Raw genomic sequence first — 13,349 nt, forward strand, 5'->3', positions numbered from 1 at the left:
ACTCGAGCGCACCCTAGTGAAAATCCTGTAGGAGCCTTTTTACTGGTTTAAAATCCGGCAAATACCCATTTCTAGCTATCGGCGTTTCGCTGCCGTGATGCTAGCGTCTGGATTGTCAAGAATATACCCAGCAAAGCAAACAAGAAGAGGTAGACGCCTCAGACCTTTACAAAAACCCAGTTAGGTAATTTACCTGCCTATGAATTACACTAAATTGCGTTTTTTGCAGTGAGACAACGTAAATCGCACAGGTCTTCACAAAGGTCCTGCAATCCTTTCCAGTTTTTCTTTTAGTATTTTCCTTTCTACATAGAGATTATGTTGTTGCTGTTACAGAAGAGGTTCATATTTCTGTAAGTTAAAATCATAATCAATCACGGATGCAGCTCAGTTGGCTTTTTTTGGCTGCCTGGGCACATTGCTTATTCATATTCAACTTGCAACCAATCCAGATCCCTGGATCACTTTCTGCAGGACTGCTTTACAGCCAATTGTCGTCTAGTTTGTACTCATAACCAAGATTCCCCCTTTCCCTGGTGCAAAATCCAGCACTTGCTCTTGTTAAATTTCATACAGTTGATCACTGCTCAGCTCTCCAGCCCATCCAGACCTCTCTGTAAGGGCTCCCTACATTACAGGGGGCCCACAGCTTCTTCTAATTTAGTATCATCAGCAAGCTTACTTCATGTACATTTGATTCCTGCATCCAGATAATTTATAAAAACATTAAAGAGCACTTGCCCTAAAACTGAGCCCTGGGGAACCCTGCTGGTGACTGTCTGCCAGCCTGATGTAACCCCATGTTACTCTTTGAACTCAATCTGTCAGCCAATTGCTCACCCAGCATATGATGGACTTGTCTAGCTGTGCGCTGGACAATATGTGCAGAAGGATAGTGTGAAAGATAGTAAGAGGACTTTGCTAAAATAAGTGATTTTGTTAAAGTCTACTGGTTTCCCTTGGTCAGCCACATGTGCGACCTTGTCATAAAAGGAAATTAGGTTACTTTAAAGGAGGACTTGCCCCTTACGAAGCCATGCTGGCTAGGGTCTCCTTTCTTACCCTTCTTGAAAACTGGGAGAACATTTGCCACCTTCAAGGTGATGGCACCTCTCCAGACTTCCAAGACCATTAGAAAATAATGGAGAGAAGTCTCACAACAACATCAGCCAGTTCTTCCAGTACCCTGGGATAAATCCCATCAGGACTCACAGATTTATGTGCATCGAGCTGGAGCAGCAAGTCTCAAACAAGTTCAGGGTCCACCAGGAGTCTTTTGTCCCCTGGTCACTAAATTCAAAACAGGTCTCTAGGGGTCCCAGGACCCATCATTGGTGTTGAAGACAGAGGTGACTAAGGCATTAAAAGCCTCTGCTTTGTCTGTGACCTTAGCTGTGAGGTTTTTGACCTCATCAAGCAATGGATCAATATTATCTTTGATCTTCCTTTTGCTGTTAACATAATTTAAAAAGCCCTTCTTCTTGTCCTCCACAGTGCTGGCCAACTTGAGCTCTAATCAAGCTAAGGTCACACTAATTTTCTCCCTGCAGAGGCGAACAGTATCTCCCTAGTTTTCCTGTGTCACCTGTCCTTCTTTCCAATGTCCATACATCCTCAGCTTTTAAAGTCCAGTACATTCTTTACCTAATTTCACAATGCAAATCTAAATCTGTTTCTGACACCAAATATGTAGGTAATGCTATACTGTTAGCAGCAGGAGATCTAAGATAAAAGCACTTATTCTTCCTGACTGTGTCCTCTCATGGCAAGGTAATTTTAAAGACAGAGTTAAGAATAAGTATACTAAATATTTACAGAAAGTATCCTAAGGAAAGAATCTAAAACAGTAAATGCTTCAGACTTGTAATGGGCGTAAATAATCTCACAGTAGCCACTTGCAGAAGATACCATAACAATAAAGAGACCTCAATAAATAGTCCTGAAACTACTTAATCTGCCAGATAAACCTCTCTGAAGTGTTCAATTAAAATGCACATGGCTAAGATAAACTATAGTAAGACATACACATTTTTATTTACTACCACTATTAATTCTCCACTTTCAGGACATACTGCTAGTTGTGCCTTTATAATTCTTTGAACTGCATCTGACTGTGATGTGCACTTGTGCACTTATCTGATACCTTATCTTTAGGCCAACTTAAAACAACTGTGGGATTTTCCATACTTACAGATGGCTCCCCACTGCTTAAATGAATAAGAAAAAAAGAAAAACCCACCAGCTCTCTCATTTTGTGCTACAACTGAACAAACTCCCTTTAATTGTCACCTGTTCCAGAGACCTGCACAAACACCTGAACCAGTCTTGTTTTGCTGCCGAATCCTGCAGGGCCAACACGTGCAACTGAACATGAACCCATTCTGACCAAGACATCTGGTATTTGTATAGTACTATTCATGGTTCCCAGCTGTCAAAGCACAGCACATCCTCTACTACTGGCTAGGAACAGAGTTATCTAGGTCAGACAGTACTTAACCATCTCAGGCTTTGCCCTCAGCAAAGTAGCCACAGTACAGACAGCTGAATCTGTCTTTTGATGCAGTCTTGTAATGCTCATGAAGAGCTATACTTGAGCTAACTACCATCAGTGCCTGGGATAACCCACACCAGGGGTAACTGAGTGCTGACAGTACACATCACCCAATTGAAATTACATTCTGCTCAAAATCACTTGATAACACTTCCAAACCTACTGCTCAGTTTAAAAAAAATATATATATTTTTTATCCATTTGACTGTTACCTCCTTTAAGGAGGGCATATCCCTTGTTTCTAATCAAATGGATTCAAAAGGCCCAGGTGATAGTACAAAGCCAAACTAAAAGTAGTCTTTCATCAAGCTGTATTTCGCTCAGGAAGGGACAATCATCAGTCACAGGGCTTGGCCCTGCCCCACTTTCTTCTCTTGAAAGAAGCATCAGTTATTTTCTGGTTGAGTGTACAGGCTAAATGAGAAACTTCTCTTAACCTTTCAATCCTATGTTAGAGCCTGCTGTGCCTGTGAAGCTAATTGAATTAGCAGTTTGACCCTTTCTTGGTCACTGAAGGGTTTACATATCTTAGCATCTATTCCCTCCCATTGCTACAGAATTGAAGGAAAACAATCTTATATGATATGCATCACTGTAAAAAAGAATACAGCAGGTGAGGCCAGTCACTGGAACAGGCTTCCAGGGCAGCAGTTACCACACCAAGCCTGTCAGATTTCAAGGACTGTTTGGGTGACAGTGTTTGGTCCAAATCAATAAAAGACTTAAGACATCTAGAACACAAGCAAAACATTTCTATTTTTCAGATGAATGTGAAATCTTACTCCTTGTTTTTAGTAACATGGGAGGGAAAGGAAGTAGAGCAACAGAAACACTTCAGCAAAAGCCATGTATTTTATTTCTATCAAGTTAGCATTTAATGCTTACAGAGCTGCACAAAACAACTTCGGAGAACTGCACCTTTACACTTCCCCATGAGTTATCATGGCTACTGAGAAAATAAAAAGCATTTTAAACTTGTTTTAACCTGAAGCTCTTGTAGTATAGTTTTGTAAAGTTAGCCTCTGCTGTAACTGAACACCACAGTCACAAACATCAAAAAGTTATAGGTACTTTCCATATTAAGTTAGTAGTGTCAGATAAAATATCATGCAGCAGTACAGCACTGAAAATAGCTGAATACATTTTGATTAGAAAGATTATACCTGAAATTTAGGACAGTGCTTGTACATAGAAGCCTACAAACAAGACATGTCAGCAAAATCAGTAAATGGTTGAATTATATCAACATTTGTACTAGGTAATATTTAGCTGACTAATATACCATACCATATGAAAATAACTCTAGAAAGGTTAGAGTGAATGCACTCACTGAATAATTTTCTACTACAGTACTCATATTATGCATGGAACTGTTTATGGCAGGGACATTTTCTTTGGTACAATGCACGTAAAATGACAGTAAGTTGGCCACACGTATGTAAGGCAAGAGCATATCAAGGCAGACTTGTAACAGGAAGTCCCTGATGGCAACTGCAGTAATCACTGCATTGTATGTGTACAGATCACACTTCAAAATTCTTCTTTTGCAGCATGCAGCAACAAAAGATACTTTCCAAATCCTTTAGTGAGAAACTGCAACTTCTACACCATCAAAAGCACCCTGTGAATCATTGCTTGTCAAGAGAAATTATCAACATTGCTTCTTCTGTCATCAGTATTACGTAAAGCTGGAACTGAAAAACAAAAGCAAGCATATAAACTGTAACATACTCTGAAAAAATAAAACTAAAACAGAGAAAACAAATTAAATATTTTCTGTAGTTGAGAATTACTCATAATAGTGCAGATAATGACTTCTACTACCAACAATTCCACTTTCATATGTAAAACCAGGAAAAACAGTTCAGGAAAAGGAACTCAGTAATATTATTTGAAATGCAATAAATTTTGGCAAAAACACAAGCAGGCTGCTAGCATACACCCAAAAATGTGCACCCATCTAACTTCTCAAGTTTTTCATAGTGTAGCAGTTATGACTAATTTCTGTACCAAAAAATCTGCCTTCAACTGCAGTAAGATATTAATCAACAAAATGTTATCTGCAGTAAAGCTATAGCTTATTGGAAAGAAAATTAGTGAAGTGGCTTCTGGGTTTGGAGTAGAAAAACAGTTGAGTATATATTTAATTCAATGTTTATATATTAAAAAATCGGGCATGTTATTCGAGAGACTTATTTTGAACCCATTTCTGATATTTCACAATTTACTTGAGGGTTTTTTTGGGAATTGGAGAAATAAAGGAAGTGAAATGCTTATCAGGTCATATTCTGCACTCAGTGTAATTTTACAGCCAATTTCATCAATCTTTCTCAAAACTCTGTCCTAGAAAGACATACACAATATTATGGGATAGCAGCAGTCAGACTGCTTCATAAAAATAATATATCCTACATTCAAACCTCAGTGCTGCAACCAAATTTGTCATTTCTGGAATCCCCTGCGTGAATTTCTCTCCCTCTCTAACTTCTCCCTCTCCCTCTTGTTCTGTTCCTGAACAGTCACAGTTTCTTCATCTCTGATATCAAAGCACAGCAGTTCAAGTCGAAAACCTTGGATCCTTCAAGGAAAACAAAAAAACCAGAAAGGATTCTCATAGAATATACAGCAATCACTCTAAAACTAAATCCACCATGAGGGTAATTTACACACTTCTGTCTTCTTATTACTAAACAGGAGCATGTTTGTATGTTTTCTAAAAGATTACTGGAATTTGTGTTATAAAAGTGGTATGTGAAGAAGTTTTTTCTTGCTGCCTCTGATGACTAGCATCAGCACTTACTTTTTGCGGCCCCTGCCTTTGTTCAAACTAACAGCAAGGGTAGAGACAGATGCTTCTGACTGGAGTAACTCAGTGTTAGCTTTCTTCTCAAGAAATGCAGCTATTTCATCTTCTAGAACTTTTTTCTTTTTCTCTAATTTCAGACACGCTTCTTCTAGACTTTGCATTTGATGTTCATGTTTAGCCAGTTGCTGTTTAAAGCACAAAAGAAATATTTCCAACTAGTAACACAAGGTGGTGATATCACAACACAAAACCCCTCTGCAATAAAACAGTAAAACCTACCTCAACTTGTGTTAAAACTCATTTAAAATTTGCAGTTCTTCCCCAAACCTGGTAAGACTAAAACCAACAATCCAGAAAAATAACCACTCATATCAGATTGTTCTCACAGAAGCCAGGCTACAGACACAAAGTACAGATGGAAACCTAATTTTCAGCCTGCGTAACCTCACAACATCCTTTACTCCTCCTGAGTTGCCTGCCCTCATAAAAAATAATTAAGACTATAAATGTAACCGTAGGCCTGTTTTACACAGCAAAGCTGTCAGATTTTATAAATATGTGTGTATGTATAATATTCATCTATTTACTTTACTGCAACAGTTAACTAGATGCATTATAAAACCAGATATACCAACAAAAACATTCAGGGTAGAAACAGTAAGCTCCTAAGCAACTGTATGTCTCAGGAGCGCTAATGCTGCACAAGTTTCTTCTGAATAAAGAATGAGAAAGCAATCTGAAGTACAACAGAAATTCCTGTTTTTCTTTAGTTTTCAGATACACATACACACTTCTCAGATAATTAGCAGCAAGAGTCTATGACAAATGTTGCTTAGCAGTGACTGCATGATCACTTTCCCACATCAGGAACTGGGAAAACTAACAGCCATCATTCAATTGCAGTATGCAGAGATCAGAGGCCACCCAGTACAAATCATAGAAGGAAAATGTCAAAGGGTACATGGCCACGTGTTCTTCCAATTGTATAGCCTAATACTGAGAAAGACTGAACCTGATTTTTTTTCTCTGCAAGTACCATGCAGGACTTAACAGATTTAGAAAACAAGGTATTTAGCCTTCTCATATAAAACATGCACCTAAACACCTTGCAAAAACTGCTGCCTCTTTGATGGGAGACTGAGGTACAGAGCATAAGTCTACCCAAATTTCCAATTTCAATTACACTAGTGTTTGAATATAAATATGCATGACCATGATAGAGTCTGGCAGAAAGCAGATGAGAAGATCCTGTTTCACCAGTCCAGCTGGACAGGACTGAATCTTCAACAACATATTCAAGAAATGTTCCACATCTCCAAATATTCTTAAGGCAGCTGGGTATAGATGAGATTTTAAAACCAAAACACAATCAACAAAATCACGCCATCCCAATTTCAAGCCTCTCATCATGAGGGTTGAACTTATATTTAATAACTAAACCTGGAGGTCATACAAGCACATATGCCCCACTCCCTCAGGTTGAAAAACAACCCATGGGATTTCTTTTCCTGAAATGTTTTTCACAGAGCAACCTGTGCATGGAAAGGACTTACAGTGCTGCTATGGCACACAGATGTTTCTCAGCATACTGCTAGAGAAGAAAAAGAAACATGCAACCATTATATTTATAAGCCCTTTTACTTCACCATATCACCTCCTACCTATTGACTTATCCCGGCTTTCCAGCAAAGCCTTTAGATTATAAACTCCCTCCTTCCAAAAAAATCCAAAAACATCCACTTACAGAATCATTTAGGTTGCAAAAGACCCTTCAGATCATCAAGTCCGGCTGTTAACCTACCACTGACAAGTCCACCACTAAAACATGACCCTAACTGCCAGGTCTAAATGTCTTTTTAATAGCTGCAGGGATCGTGACTCCACTCTCCCTGAGCAGCCTTTTCCAATGCCTGACAACCCTTTCAGTGTAGAAGCTTTTCCTAATATCTAATCTAAACCTCCCCTGGCACAACTTGAGGCTGTTTCCTCTTGTCATCTCACTTGTTACCTGGGAAGAGACCAATACTCTCCCTAAAGCCTTTCAGATAGTTGTACAGAATGATTAGGTCTCCCCTAAGGCTCCTTTTTTCAGGCTAAACAAACCCAGATCCCTCAGCTGCTCCACGTAAGACTTGGTCTCTCGTTTGCTGTGTCTAATCAATCTGATAATCTCATCAAATTAGTCAATCTGCTTTTGATTACTTACATTACATTACTTCCCCCACAATATCAGGAAATGACACTAAAAAGTTAACTATTTCAAATCTCAGCAAACAAACTTAAGTCAGACAGGCATGCTTACCTGTTGCTCTTTTTCTTTAAACATTGCTACTTTCTCCTTCTTTCTCTGCACATACTGTTGCCTTAGCTCCTTCTCTTCTCTTTGCAGTTCAAGGTAGAACTCAGACCACTCTACTTCATTGGCTTCCTGTGGACTAAAGTCCAAAAATGTAAGCAAGTCTCCAGTACGCCACTTTAGTCAATGTGGAATGCCACCAATCTGGAACATTTAAACAACTAATATTCATCTGAAATATTAATTTCTATAGCTTGCTACATAAAAATTCATAAACAAACCTAAACAGAAGGAAGCATCTTACCTTTCTATGTCTATATCACCACTGCTATCACCACAGTGCTGGCAGGAAAGCTTCTGCTTTTCAGGGAAAAATGAATGGAGCTTGTGCTATTACAAAACCAAAAGGAATGACTCTAACCATAGGTAAAGTTCCAGCTCTTTATTCTGGGGCTATTCTTTTACACCATTCATAGTTTCTGACAGCTCCTGAGTGCTGACTGGTCAGCCATCCTCAGCTATCTTGAGTTAGTCCTTTGTCAGGTATTTCATGCCTTCCACTATGAGGTAAAATAAATATATATGTCTGACAAATATTTAAATTTGGTTTAGATTTTTAATAAACATACACACTTTTGTACCAGTTTTTAAGTCTAATCTTTTTCTATTAAAACAGAATGGAAAGACTTACAAAAAAGTACATCTAAAATCTTAATAATTTAAGCATAAGTAATCTTAAACAGCTTTCTTCCATATTTGAAATGATGACTGACCACTTTCCCAACCCTAACATTTCTTATTTGTATTCCAAATATAACCCAAAGAGAGAGAAAAATCATCTTGAAATTGCACATAACAGATGTAATGTTTGTAACCACTCAAGGTCAGAGCACTTTTCCAATTCTGTCTTATTTGAGCAATACATTGCAATAAAACACATTCAGAACAACAATCTTTTAGGGCTTGTTTTAGGGGGTAGGGGGGTTTATCAGCTGCGAAGCAACTCAAGTCATCCTGAAATTGCATCTACCATATGAAACAGGGGCATGGTTTTCACACAGGTATATTAATCCAAACTATCTTTAAGTTTAGACAGCATATGTAATAACAGTAAAGCTACAACAAGGTTTTTCTAGTGCTAGCTATCTCACTGCACACACTTTTGGGCCCTGTGTCAGTTCTACTAGCTAACATGCTGACTTTGGGTGCAATTAAAGCCACTAGAACAAGTGCTAGACTAAACTAACATGTTGCAATCACACCTTCATTTCACCATGCAGACACCTTTAGACTTGACCTAAGGTAGTTTACTAGGTAAAAGCAATTTTGTCTTGAAATTAGTAAAAGATTAACTTTGAAGACACTGAATTTATGATGTAATCAAATTACATGTTTCAGGAAGAGGAGAAATAAAAACATAATTTTTAAATGCTTCCTCCCCCTGGACTGAATTGTTCTGGAAATTGTTCTGGAAATCACAAAGACAAAATTAAACCAGTGTTTCATCTTCTGTGTCTGGCATATCAGCACTATAACAATCCAAACAGCCTTTGGTTTTAGGAGGTTGGGGAGGGAGAGGAAAACAATTCACCAGATCTTAAGCCAATCCTTTCAATATTACCGCCTCCACTGCTCACATTAAAACACTTTTCAGTTTACTTGAAGACTGTTTCCACTACTTCTCATATAGGGCATTATGAAAATCAAATTCATAGGTTCTTTCATTCTTATGGGTTGGACCTCTAGGATTTTATGCTTGTACAAAACCATTTGCAAAATTAGGATGATAATTATTTAAATAATACAGTCTTATTGAGGTTTTGGAGGAAGGGAAGGAATTGTGAAGAAAGTCTATACCTTTCTAATGCATTACATACCTCATAACAGCACTATTGCCTAGCTTTCTACAGAAGCATAGCTGTTACACACAGTTTTTGTCTCTGGATAAGGCATAGAACATGGAAGGCTAAATATAAAGATGCAAAACAAACCTGTTACATTCATAAATAAAGATTCTGACTGAAGCAAATTCAACTCTCAATGGAACAGAATGTTTATGTGCTACAAACAGCATAGGTGTTTACATAATATTTTACAATTTGTTCAATTAAATTTTAAAAGGCTTTCAAATTTGAGACCCACACTTGTAACTTTTTGTATAACATTTGACTATCAATTAAGCTATATCAGAAAAACTAAAAAATGGTAAAGTTAACTAGTAGCAGGTATTTTTAGCATGGTCCCTTGACTCAGTGAACTACATACATTAATACTAAGCAACACTAAGGATGTGATGGATCTAAATAATTACCATTTTCCCAGTGGAGGCATGAAAAAAAGGCATTTTGATTGCGGTTTAGTCGTACCATAAGGAGGTCAAAATATTTAGCTCTTATGCAAAGGTCTCCAGTTGGTCAGATGAATCCCATTCCTGAGGGACTACTTAAGAAAGAAGCCTAACAGCCTTTCAGCTATTAGTTTTTCTTTCTTAGAAAAAGCAACGAGAGTCATATCAACCTTCCTCTACACATAACCTTATTCACACTACTCAATCCTTCCTGGTTTTCTCTCATCATTCTCAAAATAGATTGAAAAATGAGCATGATTTTGTTCAAGAACTGCAAGGTCTGAATATCCCAGTTTCAAGGAAAAATGGATTGGTCACATATTGAAAAACTGAGATGTTTTTGTCACAATCATGTTTAACTATAATTACGAAGAAGAACCAACTGTGATTATGAGCACAGAAAAACTAAACAAGAAAAAATAAAGAAGAAAAACTAAACAAGAAAACTATTAACATTAGAGAATCCAAATATGCAAGCATACAGCCTGAATATCAACCTTTGGCTTTTTTCAGCAGGCTCTTACTTATTAGTTTTCATTCAAAGCAAGAACGTCCCCTTAAGCAACAACACATCTTAGATTGGAAAATGGACTTAAAAAATGTCCAACTTCAAAACAGTAGTAATCTTTCCTTGCAAACATCCAAGGTTACTAGGTGTGTATATATTTAGAAGTTTGCTTATCTGGAAGCAGTCCTCATGTCTAGATTTCTGTTTTCATCTACCCCAAATTTTTCTGTTATGGACATCTCAGCAATTATCTCTTGCTGAGATTAACCTCATTCATATTCTTAATGAACATAACAGAACCATAAAAAAGGCAGGACTAGACCATTGACACAAAAAAGGGTCTATCTTTATTTTTCAACAACATAGAAATGCAAATCCCCATTTTAAGTACTAAAAAATTATAATAAAAACACCTCCTGGGTTTTACATCCAACAGATACTCCATAAAACGCACAAAGCATCCTCCCAAATACTCTGTTATCCATCAACCATTATATGAATTTTGCCATAACAAGCTTTCCAAGTCCAGAGTGGCTGCTTTTCATGGCTTGGAATCCAGATTGTACCTATATGACTAGCCTTAGATGGTATTTCATTTATTCCCCGAAGCACCATATGGTGGATTCTTTAAAGCAGTTTACCACGTTATACTTTAATCTGATACAGCATATACGTGACTGAAATACTCATGACCTTTTGGAACGAACCCCCAAGTTTTGTATACTGTCTTTGCAAGGAATGAGATTAAGTAAATTCCCAATTAGCCATTAATTTAACTTATTCTAATTGTTCCTACCCAATTCAAATAATGGCTTGATAAAATACCAGTATAAACCAGGTGTCCTGAAAGCAGCAGAATTAATAGCCCAAATTCCTATACATGATTTTATATTCAGTGATTGTAATACCCAAAATCCTGCCTACATCCTTACACCTTTTTAACTATATAACTAGTGCCCCTCCATACTTCCTAAATATTTTTTACTCATTGTGAGTACTTTCACAGATCTTTCCCACACAGCAGCCTTATCTACTTCCAAATCACCCATGACCTTCTCATCCTACTGCAGTACCGCCAAGTTCCCAGGAGTTTCAAAAGACAGTACTTGATTCAGAAGTAATGATTTACTGACAACAAATGCACACTGGTTGGCCAACAGCTGGTAGAAACAGAGGTCTTCTGCTTTTCCTGCAAGTGAGAACACTAACCATATAATCCCCTGGAAGCATCCAACACTTCACAGAAGTTTGAAAATGGAGAGGTGGTTCATAAGTTATTAGGGACAGACTAACAGACTGCACAGGTAAACTTAATTCTCCCTGCAAGTATGGTTAATTAAAAAAATAACTCTTAGAACACAGTTGCAAATAAATTTAAAAGTTATTATGATGCAAATTCACAAAAAATGTAGAAGTAAAGAACAGGTATTTTAAGTGTACACAAGAGCTTCACAGCAGACTACTATCTTTATTTTCCCTCCTCACACCTAGTAATAAAAATGCAAATACATTTTTCTGTTGTGTGATGAAACCATCTCTTTCCAGGTCTCCTATATAAACATAAACCTTACCAAGACGTCTTTTCACACGTAAGAGTGAAAGCCTTTGATGATGATGGCTTGACTTAGTGAACGAAGATTTGGGAAGGGCTTTACCCACGCTTACTACAAGCGCGCTGATGACTAAAAAGGCCAAAGCCTTAACAGATCTGCTTACAACCTATCTATCACACAAGGTAACTGAAAACCCAAGAATTACTGGGTTTGCTTTGCAGTGGTGTACAGTTTTGGATGAATAAACTAGTGCTATACTTTTAAATACAGAAGAACGGTACAGGAACTTCACAGGCGGCTTTTTTCACCCAGAACAACATGTCATGAAAAGGTGAGACATGTTAGTTACTCAAAAGTCAATGTTCAAATGCTACAAACACCACTGCATTAAAATCAGCAGAGTACTGAAGTCTAGCAGGAATTTTCTAAATTTACATTAAAAAAACTCAATTGAAATTACCAAACTTAGTATTTAGAAAGCTACATCACAGGCACAAAATACGACTTGTCAACATGCATTCTGACCATTATCTATAGAAGTGCCTTGAAATTTTATTCATCAGGTAATTCATACTGCTCTGCTATATTAACTATAGTTTAAAATCATGGATCTTAGAATTCTTGTACACATATTGTAAACATCTTTAAGGACAAAGAGGACGACAACTTAATAACACATTTTTGCCTAGAAGAATAGGATAGTCCCTATTCTGAAAGATATTGAAATTTACAGGCAGCACTGAACTTCCTCTATGGAAGGAGATGGTTTCTGCCACACTGTTGAGGAGGACACTTTTTATCATTCCCTTAGTTATCTCCATAAAACACCTTAGGGGTAGGGCTACATTAGTCTGCCAGTTACACTACATACAAATGCTCTAAATTCTCTTCCCTTTTTATGGTATCATAAAATATCTCTCCCAAAAGACAAAAGGCCTTGTCTTTCAGCCCTCAGTGCCACTCACTATGCCACATAACTGCAAGACAACCACATATCCTAGATCCAGTCCCACTTGTAAATATGGGAAAAGTCTATGGTCAGTTTCAGTTGGTTTTAAACCTCATTCACCTTTGGTTCTCTATTTATGAGATAGGTGTTTCTTGTTAAGTCAAGATAAACATCAAGAGACCACTGTAATTCATGGTAGCTCAAGATCATCTAAATGAACTAATCTTTAAATGCACCTTGACATTAAGACTTGAGAATGAAGTGCCCATATCCAGCATCTTCCTTGCCCACATTAATCTTATTTATTATTATTATTTGAACAATATATAAATTGGACCT

General features: G+C 37.4%; 1 protein-coding gene across 1 annotated transcript in view; it reads right to left on the reverse strand.

Annotated features, from left to right (window-relative positions):
* Positions 1–3,285: 3,285 nt before the first annotated feature.
* Positions 3,286–13,349, reverse strand: part of SEPTIN10 (septin 10) — a 29,306-nt gene continuing 19,242 nt past the window's right edge. The window contains exons 8-10 of the mRNA XM_061377840.1: positions 7,660–7,792; positions 5,352–5,542; positions 3,286–5,129 (exon numbers count right to left, since the gene is read on the reverse strand). Coding sequence (XP_061233824.1) covers positions 4,994–5,129; positions 5,352–5,542; positions 7,660–7,792 — 460 coding nt within the window. The 3' untranslated portion in view covers positions 3,286–4,993. The remainder of the gene's footprint in view (positions 5,130–5,351; positions 5,543–7,659; positions 7,793–13,349) is intronic.

The sequence above is a fragment of the Neopsephotus bourkii genome, unplaced genomic scaffold, assembly GCF_033783945.1.
Source record: "Neopsephotus bourkii isolate Nb327-2 ecotype Australia unplaced genomic scaffold, CSIRO-AGI_Nbou_v1 NB_1760, whole genome shotgun sequence".
NCBI lineage: Eukaryota > Metazoa > Chordata > Aves > Psittaciformes > Psittacidae > Neopsephotus > Neopsephotus bourkii.